This window comes from Vicugna pacos, chromosome 6, assembly GCF_048564905.1.
Source record: "Vicugna pacos chromosome 6, VicPac4, whole genome shotgun sequence".
Classification (NCBI taxonomy): Eukaryota; Metazoa; Chordata; class Mammalia; order Artiodactyla; family Camelidae; genus Vicugna; species Vicugna pacos.
In genome coordinates, this window is record NC_132992.1 from 68,126,421 (window position 1) to 68,148,405 (window position 21,985).

The 21,985-nt window shown below is 36.4% G+C and overlaps 2 protein-coding genes across 8 annotated transcripts in view; one reads left to right on the plus strand and one right to left on the minus strand.

The window, feature by feature from the left end:
• LOC102531629 (disintegrin and metalloproteinase domain-containing protein 21) overlaps positions 1 to 12,259 on the plus strand; it is an 86,455-nt gene extending 74,196 nt beyond the window's left edge. For 5 of the 6 annotated variants that reach the window (XR_012073721.1, XR_012073719.1, XR_012073720.1 and 2 more), the window contains 2 exons: positions 6,233 to 6,339; positions 11,906 to 12,259. The gene's annotated coding sequence lies outside the window, so the exon portion shown is untranslated. Of the gene's footprint in view, positions 1 to 2,157; positions 2,242 to 6,232; positions 6,340 to 11,905 lie in introns of those variants that run through there. The other variant, XR_012073725.1, reaches the window with a different exon arrangement.
• The window catches only part of MED6 (mediator complex subunit 6), a 64,350-nt gene extending 43,008 nt beyond the window's left edge, over positions 1 to 21,342 (minus strand). Inside the window, exons 1-8 of one of the 2 annotated variants that reach the window (XM_072963320.1) lie at positions 21,233 to 21,342; positions 16,026 to 16,185; positions 14,742 to 14,833; positions 13,345 to 13,427; positions 12,932 to 13,040; positions 11,405 to 11,520; positions 2,816 to 2,843; positions 1,821 to 2,224 (exon numbers count right to left, since the gene is read on the minus strand). In XM_072963320.1, coding sequence (XP_072819421.1) covers positions 2,094 to 2,224; positions 2,816 to 2,843; positions 11,405 to 11,520; positions 12,932 to 13,040; positions 13,345 to 13,427; positions 14,742 to 14,833; positions 16,026 to 16,185; positions 21,233 to 21,254 — 741 coding nt within the window. In that variant the 5' untranslated portion in view covers positions 21,255 to 21,342 and the 3' untranslated portion in view covers positions 1,821 to 2,093. Of the gene's footprint in view, positions 1 to 1,820; positions 2,225 to 2,815; positions 2,844 to 11,404; positions 11,521 to 12,931; positions 13,041 to 13,344; positions 13,428 to 14,741; positions 14,834 to 16,025; positions 16,186 to 21,232 lie in introns of those variants that run through there. The other variant, XM_072963321.1, reaches the window with a different exon arrangement.
• Between the last annotated feature and the right edge of the window lie 643 nt (positions 21,343 to 21,985).

The window sequence follows — 21,985 nt, forward strand, 5'->3', positions numbered from 1 at the left end:
CTGAAAAATTGTGCTGAACACTGGAATTTGACACAACACTGTAAAATGATTATGAATCAATAAAAAATGTTAAAAGATAACAGGATATTCAGAGCCTCAAACTACCCCCTGACCAAGGTACCTATAAATTACAAAAAAGAAAAATACTAACTTTACAGAGGAATAACCTGAAAAACACTATTTTAACCAGGTGATTAAAGTTACATAACCTTAAACGGGACAAACTGATGGCACGTGCCTCCAGAAGCATCTTTCCCACAGTATTCCTGATCAAAGTGCATGAGGTGAATTTAATCATGAAAGTATATCAAACCTAAACTAAGAGACATTCAGCAAAATAACTGGCCTAAACTCTTTAAATATCAATTCACGATAAAAAGGAAGATTAAAGAACTGTTCCAGATTAAAGCAGACTAAAGAGAGGACAACAAAGTCCAATGTATAATTCAGGATATTATTTTGCTGTAAATGACATTCTTGGAACCATGAGCAAGATCTGAGTAAGACCTACAGATTAGCTAATGGTATCATATCAGTTTAATTTTGATAATTGTACCAGGCTATGTAAGAGAATGTCCTTGATTTAAGGAAATGCACACTAAAGTTCTTAGGGGAAATGGGCATCATGACTGCAACTGACTCTCAATTCAAAATAAAAGATGTGTGTATTATATATATACACACATGGGGGCAGGGACAGCAACTGACAGCAAGAAGGAGAGAGACAGAGATTAAAGAACAAAATATGGAAAATGTTACCACATGGGGAATTTGCATGAAAGGTTTATATGGAGGAATTCTTTGTACTATTCTGACTTCTCTGTAAGCCTGAAATTATGCCAAAATAAAAAACTAAAAATCTCATATAATACAGAAAATCAGACATTTCATAAAAGCAAAAATCAAAGATGAGGAATTATTCAACCACTTAAAATAATGAGGCACCGGGGGGGAGGGCATAGCTCAAGTGATAGAGCACATGCATAGCATGCATGAGGTCCTGGGTTCAATCCCCAGTACCTCCTCTAAAAATAAATAAACCTAATTACCTCCCCCCACAAAATAAAAAATAATTAAATTATATAATAATAATAAAAATAATAATGAAGCACCATCTTTCTGCTACTTAATTAGCACTACAAAGGTAAATGACAATACTCAGTGTTAGCGAGATTCTAGGGAACTTGGTATTTTCATATTTTGCTCCCAGAATAGTAACAGGCCCAAAACTTTTGAGAAAAACAACTTGGCAACATGGACTAAGAGCAAAAAAAAACCAACACAGAGCCTAGCGATTCTGCTGCTGGGACTCTACACTAAGCACTGAAGAGGCATCGTGCACAAACGTCATCCCCACGGCCGTATTTAAATAATGCGAGTGGGATTAACTCACGTATAATACAGGGAGGGCTGAAGGGAACAGGTATAAATTACTCAAAGGAACTACTGGGTCAATAGAATATAAATAGTCTATAAAAACTAAGTAACCATGGAACAGTGCATACAACAGATACAATATGATAAAGTAAAATTATATGAACAGAAGAATTACAAACTATGTTTTAAAGACGTCTACTCACAGAAAAAGAAAATTCACAATGTTGTTATGGTATTTGTAGGGCGGTGGTATTGGTAAGTGAGGCTTTTTTTTTCTTTATCTTTCAAATTGTCAGTAACTTTACTATTGTTAATACTGAGGAATATGCAACTAATAAAAGAAAATAAGCTTAGTTACTACCTTAACATGAACCCTTTGTTTACAAAATGCACCCGGAAATATTTCAGACAGAAAAATAAGGGGGTAAAAAGTCAAGACAAAGTAATTTATACAAATACCTTTATTTTGCTTTTAAACATATACAGCAGTAAACATATGAGTGAGGAAGCCGCTCAAATCCAATAGGGAAAAGGTTACAAAAGATACATTAAAAATATCCAGACTGAAAGCATGAGGCTCCATATCCATTCTTAAAGAACAAGCACATTCTATACAAATGATTGTGACAAAGAATTTTAAAGTTCAAGAGCCCGTCACAGTAATGAGGTAAAATGTGGACAAGAGGATTCTTGCAAGTTTCTTTCTTGTCCAATACTCACTGAAGTCTCATTCGTTTTTCAGGGGGGCCTTTAGTGCCCACTGTCTGTTGGACATTCTTTGTGGTCTCCTTCTCTTCAGATTTTACAGTTTCTGGTAGAGGTTCTGCCTCTTTCTTTGTCTGATCCACTAGACATCAAAAACAGGTATTTTTTGGAGGGGTGGAAGGATGAGACCAATTTAGATAATGGTTAATTTGAATGGTTCAGACTCTTTCAAATTCACTTAGAACTGCTTATCTCAAGTTCTCAATTTAGCTGTTTCATCAGGCAGATGTACAAGACCTGATTTACCAACCAAAAACTTAGTATGAGCAAATCGTGATACTAGACAAAAACACATGACATTTAAACAAGACATTTCACAGAAGATACTTTATTATTCTATCCCAGTTCAATGGATAGTGCAATACCTATTTTCAATGAGGAAACAAAAGAACTTTGTTCACTTTTGACAACCTCAAATCACCCTGGCTTCTCCACACATCATCAATACCTGTTCATCCCATTTCAATTCATTTTTAAAATACTAATATCACTACCATAAAAGCACTATCTTTTGGCAATTCAGCAGACCTCAAAGGTCAGGAGTAACAAACTACCATTAGAGAGTCTAAAAGGGCAAAATGATCCTAATTCATCTCAAATGTTATAGTTACTGAGTTAAACAGACTTTCTGATCTTATTTCAAGTTCAGTAAGAATTATTAGATGAACCATACCTGGGACAGGCTTTTCTCCAGACTTTTGCTATAATTTAAAAAAAAGGTGGGGGGGGGGAGAAAACAGGGCAGGTTAGCAAAACTTTCTTCTTCTTGACTTCATAATTTTCATTTAAATTACACCTTCCTACAAATTAGATTATAAATGACTTCATGAAGAGGAACTACTATCCATGTACCATAAGGAGTAAATTTAGCTTTTCCTACTTCTTATTCCCAAGTTACAGAAAAGACACAAATCTAAAACTAGAACAGAAGAGTGAAACATAAAAAACAAAACAAAACAGACAAAAAGCCAACCCTCGAACATCTACAAAGCCTGCACCAAGGCTACAATGCTTTACTAAAAGTAGCTAAGCAGAATCCAACGAGGGAGTAATGGAGCCTTTCAAGACTCCAGAGGCTTATCTGCGTAGGGGGTATGAGCTATAAGTCAGTAGAATGCAATCTGCGTGAACTTTCTGACTTTTAAAGTTGGCAGGTATGGGAAGTAAAGTAAAGAAAAAGAGGTATTTTTCTATGAATATAAGGCTTCTGATGAGTGTGCTATTAGAAATCAAACTGCAGGCAAAAACGATGGGGGCAGCAGGAGTCAGGAAAAGGTCAGATCCTTCATTCTGCACAGCAATTATTTTACTTGATTGGGCCCTATCATCTCCCTTTTTTGCCCAAGTTAAGTACTTTAAAACACTTTCCTCCTCCACCTCCCCTCCTTCTTCCTCAAGGCTCACAATCTACCCTTCACCCTCGGTCAGTGATTCTACCACCTATGTTTAAAAAAAAAAAGAAAAAGGGATGTCAACTCCCTAAGTTCTCTCCCAATTATCTACCTTCAAACTTATTAAACCTTTACATACATACATATACACATAGAAACTACCTCTCTATACTTTCCTGTCATCTCAAAAGAAAAGTATTTTCTTTATTTTTTATAAAGTTTATAAATGCCTCCATTTGTTTTCTGAATCTCTTTCTGAATATACACGCTCTCCCTAAGCTTTCTTATCTATTCCTATGACTAAAGAGTATAACATTCTCTGATATCACACGTTCCAGATTCATGCTGCCAACTGCCTACTAGCAAACTCCTGCAAGTTCTGGGAGCCACTACACTTAATAAGACCAAAACTCAGCTCCCTGTATGACTCTTCATAGGAAGAAGAGGGCATAAGGAAGCCCACAGATGGATTCCGCCACACTCCACTAACGTCTTTTTTCCTTGTATTTGGCTTATATTCTTATTATGTCACTGTGATAAATCCTGTGAGTCCTTCAAGCAAATCTCCAAACACGGGGGTGGTCATGGGAACCTCCAACACAGCCACATTATCAAATATCTTATGAACGTATCAGGACTTAAACATGTCTAAAGTAATCTGAGGGAACAAATAATTTTTCTTTAAAATAGGAGAGGAAATACATAGTGTAAAATTAAGGAAGCGAGAAACTGAGAGGGATATTCTTATACTGCTAGCACTGAATTATTTGAACTATACTGGAAACTGGACTATATCCAGATATTGAAATAATATCATTAGCTACCTAATGCACAGCACACTGTCTAATCCTTTCTAGTGAATGCTATCAAACTAGTAGGAAGTGGTTTGAGACGGGAAAATAGAACAGAGGTGCCTTTCTCACAAGATTTATCAGGTAACCTTGGAATAAACTTAACTGAAGTAATAGCCTATGGCGTTCTAGCAGCTTCTGAAAACAGCACTGAAAAGACATTCATCAAAAAGGTTCTGTGGACATGAATTCCCATCACATCAGTTTTAGTGTAACTTTCACTAGTAACAAAAATTAAAATATGGAAAAAGGAGCTTCGAGGAAAAATGCAGGACTTCTCCAATATTCTCGTGAGCACCCTTCTAAAGAGGCAACGTTCCTAGGATCCAGAGGCTCAACTGTTAGATACAGAGGATAAGTAGGAGTTAAGTCCTGAGTGACAAACGGTTCTGGGAAGACACAGTGGGTAAACGAGAGTTCATAGGAGACTTCAGGGAGACCAAGAATCTATTTTCTTCTCTATATCTAAGGAGAAATGTTGTGGGCAGGAGTAACAAAGAGATTATTAACAATTCCAAGGAAAGCCTTCCTTCTCCTTCTTACATAGAGTTGGACATACTCTCTCTTTGCACACTGGCTTTTGGCCCCTGGATAGTTAAAAAAAAGGTGAGGTTCTGGAAAATGACAACTTAAGTATGACTATGGCTAAGCCTTCACAAGAAAAATGCAAAAAACTCACTGAAATGATATGAAGTCTGCAACCTGCTTAAAATAACTGGGAAGAAATGGGTGAAGAAGAGTTAAGATTGGCCATGCTTGACACCTGTAGAAGTAGAATAATAGGTTTATGGGTGTTTCATTTATTATTCCCTCTACTTTCATATGTGTTTTTAAATTTCCATAACTTTCTACAAAGGAAAGTTTTCTTTGTTTTCTTAAGATTCAAGAAAGTCTTTGAGCTTTCTAACTGTCCAACCTATTTCACCAGGATAGGATAGGATATGGAATTTAAGGTAGGACCCCTAGCCAGACAAGAAGAGTCATTCAGCTGGAGTACCAAAGAACCCAAACACAGCAGTAAGCTACCGACTGTACTAGAAGTGGGCCAATGAAAATAGAGCTCCCAACAACTATAAATATAGTTCAAATAAACCAAAATCTGTTTCTTTTCCTGTTTTCTGAATTTTGGCTAACAATCAACACCAAGGATTCTAATTCTAGGCCTGAAGCTTAAGAATCATCTTTAATGGCCATCTCTCCAAGTCCAACCACCAAATTTAGGCAATCCTAAATCTGAAACATCTCTTCAATCCGTCTCCTCTCTATGGCCACAGAATTAATTCAGGCTTTCCACAGTCTAACTTCCTTGATTCCAAATGTCGCATTTCCCTAAGCAACCTCTACACTGTCAATGGTTATCTTCCTAAAATACACAACTACATTATTTCCTTGCAACTATTTTTAAAAATTTAATAGGTCTCTACCACCATCATCGATGACTGATCCTCAGCTAGTCAGTGATGAGGGTCTAAAAGATGAGGCAGAGGATATCTGTATATCTCAGTTTACTTCAAGAGAGTGTATTTGATAAAGAATATACAAAAATTACCACTGCTTTGGTTTGTCTTTAGTGATGACAGCTATTGCTTTAATACTTCAAAAAACATTTAATGCAGCTGGAGACCTACTATGTTTATGGGAGAGGTATCAGGTTATGGGTTTAAAATAGTGAATAAACACTGGACTATAGAATTAATCACAAACTCCTTTGTGGAACACAGAAAATCCTCAATCTGACCTTAATCCAACTTTTAAGCCTCATGTTTCACTACTCTTGCCTTTATACAGCAAATAGAAGTAATAAAACTTCAGAGTATTTTCTGTGTTTTTTTTCTTCCTTTTTTACAGGTATACTGAAGTATAACTGATATTCAAAAAACCACACGTATTTTATATATATAATTTGATGAGCCTGGGCATATACATACACCCATGATACCACCACCACAATCAAGGTAATAAATATATCCACCACCTCCAAAAGATTCCTTTTGTTCCTTTAGTCTGGGTTTGTGTGTGTGTGTGTGTGTGTGTGTGTGCTAAAAACACTCAACATGAAATCTACCCTCTTATCAAGTTTAAGTGCACAGCACCACATTGTTAACTATAGGCAGTATGCCATATAGCAGATCTCCAGAATTTATTCACCTTATGTAACTGTAACTTTATATCCATTGAACAACTCCTTATTTCCCCTCTTCCTCCATCCTCAGGCATCCACTATAATATTTTCTCCATCTATAAATTTGATATTTAGATACCTCATATAAGTGGAATCACACAGTATTCATCCTTTTGTGACTGACTTACCTCAATCACCACAGTATCTTCCAGGCTCATCCATGATACCACAAATGGTACAATTTCCTTCTTGTTTAAGGCTGAATAATATTCAACTATTTATATATACACCAGTTCTTTACCCATTCATCTGTTGATGGATATTAGGGCTGTTTTCATACCTTGGCTATTGTGAATAATGATTCAATAAATGTGGGAATACAGAGAGCTCAGATTTCAAACTATATTACAAAGCCACAGTAACAAAAACAGTGTGGTATTGGCATAAAAACAGACATAGAGCAATGGAAAAGAATAGAGAGCCCAGAAATAAACCCATACATATATGATCAATTAGTTTATAATAAAGGGCCAAGAATATACAATGGAGAAAGGAGAGCCTCTTCAATAAACGGTGTTGAGAGAACTGAAAAGCCACCTGTAGAAGAATGAAACTGGACTATCCTATACCATACACAAAAATTAACTCAAAATAGATTAAAGGTTTGAATGTAAGACCTGAAACCATAAAACTCCTAGAAGAAAACACAGGCAGTAAGCTCCTTGACATCAATCTTGGTGATGATTTTTGGGGTTTGACACCAAAATCAAATGCACCAAAAGCAAAAATAAACACGTAGGACTATGTCAAACCAAAAAGCTTCTGCATGCAAAGAAAATCATCAAACAAATGGATGAAAATACTTGCAAATCACATATCTGATAAGTTAATATCCATAATATATAAAGAACTCATACAACTCTACAACAACAAAAAACCAAAAATTCAGTTAAAAAATGGACAGAGGATCTGAATACATATTTCCCTAAAGACAGTCAATGGCCAACAGGTACATGAAAAGGTGCTCAACATCATTAATCATCAGGGGAATGTAAATCAAAACCACAATGAGGTATCACCTCATACCTGTTATTATTGGTTACTATCAAAAAGACAATAAATAACAAATGTTGGCAAGGAAAATGAAATAAGGGAACACTTGTGCACTGTTGGTAGCAATATAACTTGGTGCAGCCACTATGGAAAAGAGTATGGAGTTTCCTCAATAAATTAAAAACAGAAATATCATATGATCCAGCAATCCCACTTCTGAGTATATATTTAAAGGAAATGAAAACAGAGTCTCAAACAGATACCTACATTCCCATGTTCACTGTAACATTATTCACAATAGCCAAGATATGGAAACAACCTATGTATCTGTCAACAGAAGAATGGATAAAGGGTGTGGGGGTGTGTGTGTCTGTGTGTGTGTGTGTGAGACATGTGATATACATACATACAGTAATACTATTTAGCCATGAGAAAGAAGGAAATCCTGTCATTTGTGGGAAAGTGGATGAAACTTGAGGGCATTATGCTAAGTGAAATAAGTTAGACAGAGAAAGGAAAATACTATATATCACATCACTTATGCAGAATCTAAAACATTCAAACTCATACAGAGAATGGAGTGGTACTTAACAGTGGCAGGGGGTGGGGGAACAGGGAGATGCTAGTCAAAGGGTATACTTTCAGTTATTAGATGAAGCAAATTCTGGAAATCTAATGTACAGCATGGTGATTACAGTTAATAATACTGTATTATATATTTTAGAGTTGCTAAGAGAGTAAATCTTAAATGATCTCACCATAAAAAATAAATAGCAATTATTAGACACAATGGAGGTGTCAGCTAATGCTATGGTGGTAATCATTTTGCCATATATAAGTGTATCAAACCAACAGGTTATACACCTTAAACTTACACAATGTTATACACCAATTATATCTCAATAAAGCTGAAAACAAAACGTTTATCCCAAGTATTTTTTGATGCTATTATAAGTGGGATATTTCTTGATATCCTTTACTGACAGTTTGTTGTTAGTATATAGAAAGGCAACCAATTTCTGAGTGTCGATTTTGTATCCTACAACTTTACTGTATTTGTGCATTAGTTCTAACAGTTTTTTAACGGAGTCTTTAAGCTTTGCTATGTATAAGATCATATCATCTGCAAACAGACAATTTTACTTCTTTTCCCATTTGGATGCCTTTTCTTTCTTCTTCTTGCCTTCCAGTACTATGGTGAATAGAAGTATGGAGAGTGGGTATCCTTGTCTTGTACCTGATCTTAAAGAAAAAGCTTTGTCCTTCACCACTGAATACGATGACAGCTGTAGGGTTATAGATTGCTCTTATTATGTTGAGGTACATTCCTTTTATACCTAGTTTGTTGTGTGTTTTTATCATAAAAGGATGTTGACTTTTCCCAAATGCTTTTTTTCTGCATCTACTGAAATGATCATGTAATTTTTATCCTTCATCCTGATAATGCAGTGTATCATACAAATTGATTTTAGTATGTTGAACCATCTCTGCATTCCAGGGATAAATTCCACTTTATCATGATGTATGATCCTCTTAATGGGTTATTATATTCAATTTGCCAGTATTTCACTGGGGATTTTTACATCTATATTCATTAGAGATATTGGACTATAGTTTTCTTGTCTTGTAGAGTCCTTGTCTTTGATATCAAAGTAATGTTGGCCTCATAAAATGAATTTGGAAGTGTTCCCTCCTCTTCAGTTTTTTGGAAGATTTTGAGAAGGACTGGTATTAATTCTCCTTAAATGTTTGGTAGAATTCACCTGTGAAGTCATCTGTTCCTGGACTTTTCTTTGATGGGAGGTTTGTGATTACTGATTCAATATCCTTCCTCATTATTGGTCTGTTCAGATTTTCTGTTTCTTCATGATTCAGTCTTGGTAGGTTGTATGTTCCTAGGAACTTCTTATAGATTATCCAATTTGTGGCATATAAATTGTTTACAGTAGTTTCTTATGATCATTTTAGCTCTGTGGCATCAGTTGTAATGTCTCCTCTTTCATTTCTAATTGTACTTATTTGAGTCTTCTCTCTTTTTCTTTGTTAGTCTAGCTAAAAGTTTGTCAATTTTGTTTATCTTTTCAAAACATCAACTCTTAGTTTCATTGGTTTTTTTCTGTTGTTTTTTGTCTCTATTTCATTTATTTTTACTCTGATCTTTGTAATTTCTCTGCTTCTGCTAACTTATATGTGGAAATTAAACAGCACACTCCTGAACAACCAACGGGCCGAAGAAGAAATCAAAAGGGAAATCAGAAATTTTGTGGAGAGAAATGAAAATGAAAACACAAGATACCAAGATTTATGGGATGCAGCAAAATAAGTACTAAGAGGGGCGTTTATAGCAATAAATTCCTATATTAAAAAGGAGGAAGGATCTCAAACAATCTAACTTTACACATCAGGATTCTAGAAAAAGAAGAAAAACTAAGGGATTTTCTTGGTTTCTGAGTATATGGTCATTAATAATCTTTCATGTTTCTGGTATTACATGTTCCATTCCCATTTTCTAGATCTGAACTATCCAAAATATAATGTGAGCCACAAATGCAAGCTATATATATAATTTTAAATTTTCCAGTAGTTACATTTTCAGAAAGAAATAGATGAGTTTTATTATTTTTAACCAAATGTATCTAAAATACTATCATTTTGACACATAATTAACGTTTAAAGTTATTAATGAGATATTTTACTTTTTTTTGTACTAAGTCTTTAAACCCAGTATGTATTTCACACATATCACAACTCAGTATGGACTAGCTATGTTTCAAATGCATAACAGTCACATGTGCCTAGTGGTTACTGTACTATGCAGGTCTAACTGTTCTGTTCCCAACCTCCCTAGTATATACTATGTCCTCACTGAATGAATGGTCAACCACCCTAACCCCTTATACTGTGTAGTGGCTACTTATCACCCTACACACAGCTATTATTCATTTATTTATTTATTCAACAGACACTGTTTCATCTTCCAAGTGTAATTCATGAGATTTCTCTAAACTGGCTCTTCTGTCCTAATTTCCAGCTGTGGCCTCTGCTCCCTTCACTGCCACATCACCATTCCAACAGTACATCACCTCATGGTGTGAAAAATCTTATTTAATCTAAAAGTATCCTTTAAAATCTCTTAAATAAAATCCCCACAAGAAAAACAGTATCTATGACCTTGTGTGTACACAGCCCTATAAAGGTAAACAAGAACTGAGACTAACCACAAGAACAGCATTCCCACATACTCCATCTCACACCTACTTCAATCAAAAGCTCATTTAATAGAATTTAGTAGATGCATTTACTATTGCTGTTGGAATACCCAAAATAACAGTAAAATTCATATAACTTAGACACCAGTATGATATAAGAATATTTTTTTATTATGCCTGCCTCCTCCATCTATCATGCCAAACCCTCCACATCAAGTGTTCTTTTTGTTACAAAAGTTTTAACTAGTTTATCATTTAAGGACTTAAATATGCACTATATCAGGCTGGAAGGCAGTACATAGAGTAAAAACAGCATGCATTTCAAATTCTAGTTTTGTTACCATTTACAACACTTTTCAGCAACCTTTTGAATGAGAATTATCTATATGCATTCCTCATAGTTCGTAAAGATTCAATGAGGAATTAAACTTAGGAGCACAAAACAGTACTAATTCCATTCCCTTTGCCCACTTCTTCCATTAAGTCTCTGAAAAACTTCCCGTTGATTCAGAGATCATTTTTTAACTAATGACGAAAATCAATACTTTTAGGTCACATCTGAAACAGTTCTCAATTAAAAATAAATGTGCCAGGGAAAAGTGTCAAATCAAAATTAGCCACATGTATTCTCATTACCTGCACAAATTTGGGTGGAAATTTTTGTCGAAGGTCTAGGAGTAAAGCATCCACACGTTGTCTCTGGAAAATAGAGCTTGGTTCTTCTTTCCTTTTGACTTTAGGTTTGACTTTATCTATTAAAATATGAAGTCCAAATCAAAACACTGCCTAAGTAGTTTGGTGCCTTATATTCTACAATCTTTTTCTGCCATGAATATATTCTAACTTCATTATTTTTAATGCTTGCTATTCCAAAAATAATCCCCTGAACATGTTAAACATAGCACATACACAAAAGTGTTTTAACTCCTCTGAAATGGAGTTAAAATTCTAACTTCTAAAAAGCTGATATATCTTTTAAAGACATTTCAGTTTTACCATGTAAACATGGGTAAACAAAAGAATTTTAAGGCTAAAGTTTTCCCATAATTACCTAAGCTACAATCTAGGTTACTGGTTTGACATTATCTTGTGCATATTTTAAATGTATTAAACAATCTTTTCCCACAAACCTAATAGGTACAAATGGAAAATGCAACTTTCACAAACTCAAGTTACCATACTCAATTATGAAGACTATAATTCACTGAAAAAGGACAAATCAAACAACAGAAGATCTTGAAGATAATAAAGAAAAGAACTTGCAAGAGAAATTCTGAAGTTTATCATGTGTGAAATTTTCCCTGGGAGGGGAGTATACTGGTGAATCGTCACTGAAGGAAGGGTTCCAGTTAAGTTTTACTTCAAACACTTTATTAGGGTAGGGGCAAAGATCTCTTAGGAGATGTTTATTCAACCGATGCAAACATTCCTAAGTCAAATGTTGTCACCAGCACCTACCATAAAGAATAAATATAACTGTATCTCAAAGACCATTCATTCCACAGGTCTCAATTTTATTTAAAGGTTACCTTTCCATAGCAATTCATTCTAAGTTGCTATTTCTCTAGAAAGAAATGCAGAATATAGGTATACTGCTATAGACACATTTCTAGAAGTACTTCTGTTGGTAAAATATGGTGCAGAACAAGTAGTGGATTAGCAACAATGAAAACTAGAGGACCTGGCATCACGATAGGCATTAACATGGAAAGATCAGAAAACAGACTGGTCATCTGGAGACGGGGCCTTAAGAGCATCTCCCCGACCTGGAAGCTTCGGGAGATTTGGGTTCTGGATTGCAAGATGACTCAATAGTTAGGTAAGCAGGAAATATCACCATTACTTATTCCTCATCACTGATTTCCCCTATATATTTGAAATATTTAAAAACTTTGAATCAACTTGTCAAAGATTATCACTTACTAAAGAGATTAAAATTTGTATGTTTCTATGGCTATTAATAGTACTATTAATAGTACTAAGCTACTATTACCGTATCTAGTTATATGAATCATAGCTCTGACAATGTCACCATCCTATGAAGTTTATCCATCGAGAAGTAAAACACATCTAGAAATCATCAATAGCCATTTTCCAAAAGAAAACACCTTCATTCTCAGAGTAACAAAAAATGTTTTAGGAGGGTCTGGGTGTCCTACCTACCTTGCTCTTCATGATCTTTGAAGTGCCACCAATACCCTTTGGAAGGATGATATCGACAATATGACATAGCTTCATCAAAAGCTGACTGAATGCCATGTACTGCAGTAAGCTTATAAAAAGAAACAAATTCTGAATTTCTCATATGACCAAAATTTCCAAAGTAAACAAAAAATATCACATATTCAAAGACAGTAATTTTTCTGTTTTTCAGAACCTGAATCACTGTTTAGCTGGGGCTGTGGTATATACTTTGAACACAGAGCTGGCCCACAGTAACCAATACTCAAGACATTCTAATAGTCAACACTTTACATCAACTTACACAAAGGAGAGGAGTTCCTGCTTAATTCTTGGAAACCAAGTAGTTCAATTAAAAGTTTTCCTTCATGTTTAAAGAATGTAAAGACACTTACCACTCTAGAATTTATAACTGATCCCAAGTCTGGTGCCTGATAGATCACTCCAGCAATGATATAGTAATCAGCCAGTGGGATAACTAAACAGTGGAGAAAAAATTATGAATACGGCATGCAAAAACTGCTAAACATAACTCCATAAAAAGAACAATTAAAATTTGACCCATATAAAAGCTTAATGTAGGGTTTGGCAATTTCTGCTTTTGTAAACAAAATCATATAGGAAAACAGCCACATCCATTCATTCATGTTATTATCTAAGGCTGCTATGGCGCTAGCTGAGTAGTTGTCTCCGAGACCAGGAGGCCCACAAAGCCTAAAATATTGAGTTTCTGAACCTTCACAGAAAAAGTGTGCCAGCTTTTGCCCTATGAGCAGTACTTCTCAAACTTTAACGTGCATCTGAATCATCTGAGTATCTTGTTAAAATCAGATTCTTACTCAGTAGGGATACTGTATTCCTAACAAGTTCCTAAGTGATCCAGTGCTGCTGTCAGTCAGCCACACTTTGGGGAATAAGGCCTTAGAGTAAGACAGATTTAGGGCCTGGATGAAGATATCAGAGGCACTGAACTTGCCTCTGTGCCCAGTGTGAGGTCCTAAGGAATAAAAGACCTGTTAGTGAGCCTAGTTCACCTTGTGTGGCTTCTGTACCCAGAACCCTTTCATTATGCAAACCTTGCCCCTGGCCTTGCCTTTGTTCTAAGGTTCTCTTTTTCTCTGCGCAGGGACTCTAGATCTTTGATTTTGAAACTAAATTTGGATTCTTGACTCTGGAACCACAACTTCATTAGCAAGTCATTCTCTGGAATCAATACTCAGGGTGAAGGTTGTTCTCAAATGTCTTGATAAGAATACCTAATTTAGGAGATGTAGCTGGTCATCTCTGGAGCAGCTGACTAGCTCTTTGATTCAGAATCAGATCTGAATTCTATACTCTTCAGTATAATTTCAAAAACAAGTTTTTGTTCAGTAATATAACCCAAGTAAGTCTTCTGGTTGAATGTGTCAACGAGGATTTTCAATTGATCTTTTATGACTCCGGTGCAACTGCATCTACCATGGATTAAACCTGATTGCCCTCTGAGAGTCCAGAATTTTGGCAGGCAGAAGATGTCTACATCATTAGCTCTCAATAAAAATTCTGGACTCAGAGCCTAAAATGGTCTTCCCTGAACAGATATATTATGCATGTGAGGCTGCATTTCACTGCTGGAGGGAGGGTGCACTTGGTGTGGTCCTTGCAGAAGGGAAAGCATAAGAAACTTACACAGGGATTACTACAGATCCCTAAAACAGAACCCAATCCAAAAAAATAAGAACATACAGCTCAGGAAGGAAATAAATTATGGTATTTTAAGAAGAAACTAATGCCTGAAGTTCACATATTTTACCTTGAGTAGGGGACTGCCGCTGTTGCTTTCGAATGATAAAAAGAATGGGCTCTTGGGCATGTAAAAGGATGTACTCCACTCCAACCATCTGACTGAAACCAGAACACAGACACGTTCAGAGAGCTATGAATGCCCTCCACACAATTCTGTAGAATATTCAAACTATTATACAAAAGTATAACGACACTGTAAATAGGATAAAACTGCCTATGTTTGATATTTAAAAATTGACTGTTCAATAAAACTGGCTATTTTCCCAGACAGGTGGAGCACAGATAAAGCAAGATTTGGTTTTTAAACAACAAAATGCCTACAAAAATTCATGACTGAAAATACACTGAAGAGCGTATAAAAAAAGCAACCAAAATACCATGATGCTTCCTGACCAAGGAGATCTATAAATATACACAAAATTTAAAAATATACAGGAAGACTATACCTGTCTTAACTATATATGTCAAGTATATATTCTACACAACTAGAAAACATCAAAAATCTTATCCTTGGTGAGAGGGTATAGCTCAGTGGTAGACTGCCTGCCTAGCATGCATGAGGTCCTGGGTTCAATCCCCAGTACCTCTATTAAAAAATAAATAAACCTAATTACCTCTCCCCCCAAAACAAAAACAAAAACCTTATCTTCATCACCAACAGTTTTATTATGTTTATGACATATTATGTTTAAAAGCACAATCAAGGTATCTCAGTAAATGTAAATATTTACCTCATTAAAAAAGTGGTTTAAAATACCAGAAATTTAATTTCCTGGAAACCACCCTCCTGCCTATCATATTTAGCTGATGGATGAAAAACTACTACACAGTTGTTTCCAGAACTTTTGTAACAGTAATAAAATCCTAATTACTCAGCATCCTAAGCCTGAAGAATCTTGCCTTGCATCTGTTTGGCTGAAGTTTTATTTGTCATACAAAGAAAAATCTACTATAAATTCAACGGTGGCTTGACATTAAATTAGATGTAGAGGAGGTAATAAGCATACTTCCCTGACTGAGGATAACAGATGCATTGCCTAAATCATTCATCAGATCTACATCTAAACCTCACAGTTATATTTCAATTAGACAGTAATATATAAAGTTACAAAGAAAAGACTTCCCAGGTTACAAGTGACTAATAATTCTTTTGCATGTCAAATTTGTACAAACGCAAACAAAATTCCAGTTCTTCCAAAACTACTTCTCTGTACTTCACAATCCACAGCTTGAAAGAACTATTCATTGTAAATCTCTAGTTGGCAAATGCTGCCTTCTCACAATAACTTACTTTAAGTGTTCTAATGTTAGCCTCTGCATTTTGACCACTTCATTATTACATGTCCTGTCATAGAAAGGATTACTTCTTTCTGAAAAGTAATCCAGGACACTTCCACTATTCAAAATAGGGATCCAAGAACTGTCAACCCAAGAGATTCCCAGCAGATTATCTATAAAAAAGAAACAAAATGACAAAGGGTGAGAAAAGAGAAAAAAATCCAATCCAACAAACATTTATTATGCATCTAATGTAGGAGACACTGTGAAAATAAGGATGACATAGATCTTAACCTACATACCCTCATGGTCTAACAAAAGAGTAAGTATGCAAGAAAGCAATGACAACACAGCGTAAGAACTATAATAAAGGTATGCAGAAATGTGTTATGAGAGCACAGTGGAGGGAGAAGAACACCTTAGCTGAAGGAACAGGAACGATTTTTCATGGGGTGAGGAGGAGGTGGGTTTTAGCACTACGTTAAAGAATAAATAGAGACTCACCTTGGAGAAAAGAGAGGCAAAGTAATTCCAAGCAGAAGAATGCACATACAAAGGCAGGGAAATAGAAAAATACATTATATGTTTAAAGAATAATTCAATTAGGTAAAGAAGTTATAGGGTTTGAAATCTAGAGACGTCTTACAAAAAATTGGAAATCCTAAGCTTTTATATGTTGGCAACTAACTGAAAAAATTTTCAAACAATATGCATGCCCAAGAAAACACATCCACAGCCACCAGTCTGAGATTTTCCAATTAAGAAGAAAGAAACAAGTTAGAAAGTTATTATAGATGAGATAAAAATGATGTAAAAGGGGCAAATAAAAAGCAGAATGCCCTTAATTATAGCCATAGAGTTTCATATTTTAAAGGGAAATTAAATCTTAAATTTTTCAAAATGGGAAAAAAAAAGACATGGTAAGTACAGTGAGATAGCTTTTATTAATGAGCTTTTATTGAGTACTGGCTGAAATGATGTTTCATAGCACTGACAGTACTAAATTCCTTTGGTGAACATCAAAATGCCTATATAACACTGGTTGAAGGAGGAAGAACTGAAAACTTCAACCTCTCCTAAACTGTAATTATTTCCAGCACCTGTGAAGAAGTAAGAACTAATCCAAGGTGACAAGTAGTTCTGAGCGAAATGAATCAAACTGAAAGAGTAACTGTAGGAAGGTAGGACATGCTGTTATTACAAAGGAAGAAACAAATGGATGAAGCATGTTAATGACCAGATAATCAGTACAGACCTAGAAGATGGCTCATCATAAATGGATTATGCCACAATCAAATATCTAACAGGCCAGGAGAAAACATTTTCAGAAAAAGACAGATTTTCTAATGAAAAGCAACTAATGATAATTATTATTTTCAGCTTTAAACACTACAGCCAGTTATTAAAGTAATTTTGTTGAAAGCAACTTTCTTACACATTTCTTTTTTTATTTCCTTTGGAACAATTATATAAAAGCATTTGTAGAAGAACAATTTTAGGTGAGTTTCTCACTTACACAGTAGAAACTATGTCTACATGGTGTCATAATAAGTTATTGGCAATAAACTTATAATATTACAGATCATTTCAGCATAGGTAGAGGAACAATCTGCAGAAGCAAATATATGTATAATTATAGATCCTACCTACCCACAATTATAGAGAATCAACAGATATGGGCATGAAGTGATGAGGACCTAGTGGAAGGCAATGGCAATGTATGGGAAGATAAGGACAAAAGAAAACTTTTTAAAGGAAAAAAAGAGATAATTTCCTGAATGATTGTTTATAAAGTCAGAGAACTTAAGAAGCAATAGATCATTTAGGGAAGAAATTATAATGAATTTGGCTTGGATATGCAGAGTTTAAATATGGAATCAGACTTTAGAATTAGAAGAAATTATAAATGGCATCTGCTCCAAGTAACTGTTGAGTAAATTCTCCCTACAGTTTGCTTCAGCAAGCTGTTTCTTGAGCAGCAGTGCTATGTCATATTTTTCTCATTTAACAAACTAGCCAAAGGCAAGTATGACCTGTGAAACAAACACAGGATAGCATTTACCAGTTTTGAACATGAACTTTGTACCCAGTAACTTGAGGCTGGTGCTATTATTATGACTATTTTATAGAAGAAGAACCTGAAACACAAGACCACAGAGCCATTAAATGGTAGAGCTAAGATCTGAATCCAGGCAGCCCAGCTCCAAGGCCTGCACTTCTCTACACTATGCTGCCTCAAACTGAAAATACCTAGTAAAGACAGATATTAAAAGCTTGTGAGACGCCAGGGCTGATACTACAGATTGGAAATCACCTGTAGAAAAACGAGTGCTGTCCTAGAGAGGATGTAGTCTAGTCAACGGCATTTCCTCTTCTCTGTCCCCATTGCCAATATGTACTTAATCTTTTTCCAAGTGTCGCCTGGTCAACAAGCCCCTTACAGGGATTCCTGTCTCCAGATCTTCTCTCAATCCTATTCAGCCTAAAAATGCTGCTTGTGCATTTTTAAGTGAGAGCTGAACATGTGTCATCCTACTCTATGCAAACACAAATTTAACTATGTCACTTCTTACTTAAAGAATGGCAGTGCATACCTACTGTCTAAAAGAATAAGGTTCAAATTCTTTAGCATGGCATTTCACAGTCTAGCTCCACTATTCCCACTTCACTGCCCACAGTTCACCACCACACAACAGAATGGCACAAGGAAAAGTATATTGAAAATTATGGGACTTCAGACAAGTTAATCTCCCCAAGCCTTAGTTTCCTCATCTATAAAATGGGGATTATAATAGTATCTCCATGCTAGATTATGTACATAAAATGCTTGGCACATTATAATAACCCAGTAAGAATTATGATGATGATAGTGGTAGTGCTAGTAGTCAATTTCTTTTAAGATTAAGATGACCAAACTTATTCCTGGCTTAATCAAGGCTGTCCTAGTTTGTGCCTCTTTTCATTTTTCTCTTATTTTTACATTTATACATTTAAAAAGATAGAAACCTCTTTCAATCTCAAAAGAGTATGAGTTTAGTAGATAATTCAAATGGTCATACTAGATTAAACTAATTTCAAACATCACTAATCTCTGCAAAATCTTTCTCTACAAGACAAATGATGGCTTCTTTCTCTATGGTCTTCTAGCAGTTTCTATATACCGTTATTATTAATCATAATATTGTATCATAACCCAAAAATACAAATACGTACCCATTAAATGTTGAGTTTTTAAGGGACTGAGGCTGTGTGTTACTCATCAGGAACTAGCACAGGACCAGATTTGTAAGAGTCAGCAAATGTTTATTAATTCATGATATAGGGCTAAGTACAAGTTATTCTACTGGTCATAGATTTACACATACTCCAGTATCTAAGGATGTTCATTTACAAAATACTTAACTGGGATTAAGAGGATGGTGTGTGGCTGTGAAATAGAATATAATTAACTGTCCCACTTACTAGAGACTACCAAAAACCACAGCCCAATAAAGAGAATACACTACAGGCAGACTCCAACCACTTCTTACCATCTCCATCGTTACCACCATAGTCTGAGCTTCCTCTAAATCTCCAGTCATTAGAAAAATGGCCTAACTGGTCTCCCTAATTCCACCCTTACCCTCCTACACTGTTCTTGGCAGCCAAGCTGACCCTAAAAAAAAGTAAGTCAGAATATGTTCATCCCCTCTGGTCAAAACCCTCCAATGTTTCTCCATTTTACTCAGAGGAAAAGCCAAAGACCTTACCACCGCCTACAAATCCTACATGATGAAGCCACCAATTCTCTCTCTACCGCATCTCCTTCCTGCATTCTCACTCTGCTTCAGCCATACTGGCATTCGTGCTGTTATTCTAACACCCCAGACACATTCCCACTTTGCAATGACCCTAACGAATCTAAATTTAAAAAGTTATGAAAGCTAAAAAGTCTGATGGACTAAATGTTTCTCTTTGTCATTCAGGAGCAAGGGAGAGACCTAGTACAGCTCTGTAAAAATCAGCAAGTAATGAAATTAGGTACTTGATATTCTCACTTATGATTAAAGACAAACAGGCAAAAGCATCATCCAGAAGTGCTAATGATCACTGGACATTTTGACAGTATATAAGTGACAATATATTTTTAATATGTGTGCTAGATTCCAATGTGGTTAATATAAAAAAAAAGAATCTCAAACACCTTCCTTTAAAAAGTAAGTATATACAGATATAAATAACCCTATGTACAAATGATTAGGAACATATTAAACATCTTTTGAAGAAAGACGTTTGCTGGGAAGAAGAAAGGTAAATTTAACCGCGAATCTCGGCTTGCATCTAGGTACAAAAATTCGAACTTCTTGGAAGGAAAAGTACTACAAAGTTTCAAATGGAAATACATCTATTGTTAAGAATTTCATACAAGGGTAGAAAGTTTTGCAAGAGCCACAAGCACAATAAAAGACACAGATATTCGCAGGCGCATTCTCAATCTCCTGAATTTTTCCTGGGAACTTCCATGATACCTCCTCCCAATCTACTGGAACCTGTTCTGTTTGGAACTAAGTTCTCATACTTTAGCTATTTTAAAATCGCCTTTCCGTTCACTCTGGAATCCCAGAGTTTCACTGAAGCGGATGTGTGTACGTACGGTGTGCTGCGAAGACAGTATATGGCCTAATGCTACGCGAGATAAAGTAGCCAATTAAGGGGTTTTGTCTCCATATATTTATTCACTGATTCACCAGATATTTGAGTACCTTTAGAGTTCAGCTGTGAAAAAGAAATGACCCCTGCCCTCAGTAATCGTAGGGGTTCATGCACAAAGACGCCGGACACGCGGGACGCGACGTTAGGAAAAAGGTAGCGCCCAGGCAAAGTCCCAAGGGATCATCCTGGTCGGCTCATAATTCCACCCCCTTCCCTGCCCAAAGGCCGTTCCTTTGCCCGGATAGTACAGCCCCAAAACGGGCGTAGAAATATGCGTGTAGAACAATACCGCAGGGCTCAGGGCTCAAAGCCCAGGACTTCTTACAACCCCTTCGTTTCAACGCTTCTAAAAGACCCCTGAAGAACTGCGAAAATCTAGGGAACTTTTCGCCAGATTAGAGCTTTGGGTCGTTCACAGAAAACATTCAAAAGAGCTTGGGAGACCTCACAAGTGAACCGGAACCTTGCTCCCGAGAGTTCTAAATCCCTAAACCAGACCCTAGACAATCAGGAAACAGCGCAGCTTACCTCGAATATCCACCGCCGCCATAATTCCAAAAGCGTTCTGCGGCTCTCCTTCCGGCGCAGAGTAAACGTCACAACCCTGAGACGGAAGAGGCGGGTTGCAGAGCGAAGGAACGCAGAGGAGGAACCAAAAGGGGCGGAGACTGTTAGGCCAGGAAGAAGGGGCAGGAAAAGGGAAGAGGCGGAGCAAAGAGGAGGTGGGGAGGGGAGGAGAGGGCGGGGTGGCCAGGAGGGGATGGGGCGGGGCTAGGAGGTAGTGCCAGTGGTAGGCGGGGCTCGTATGTGAGTGGGGCTTGTGAGGGGCGGGGCTGTGTGAGGGCAGAGGAGGGGTTTGGTGCAGGGCAGAGAGGTAGAGCCTGGTGGTAAGAGCAAGGACTAGGAGGGGAGGGAGAGGCTGGGAGGACTAGCAGAAAGGAGAGAATAGCAAAGGAAGGAGAGGTAGAGACTGGCGTACCACCGGAATAGGAATTTGTGGACTTTGAGGAGACTAAGCAGAATCCTGCCCAGCGCCTACCACTGAGAGATCAGAAAATTCGACCTTGATCTCCTGTGATCATTTAAAAAACCAGATGCTGACTGTGCAGAGTTGGGGGTGGTAATATCTTTAATTTCGTGGACTGAAATAAAATAACACAATATGAGAGTTGTGAGTTAAGTTTTCCTTGGGACAAAATGAGGTCTACAGCCCGGGAGACAGCATTTCAGATAGTTCTGAGTAAATGCTCCGACGAGGAACATCCGTACTATATACGATTT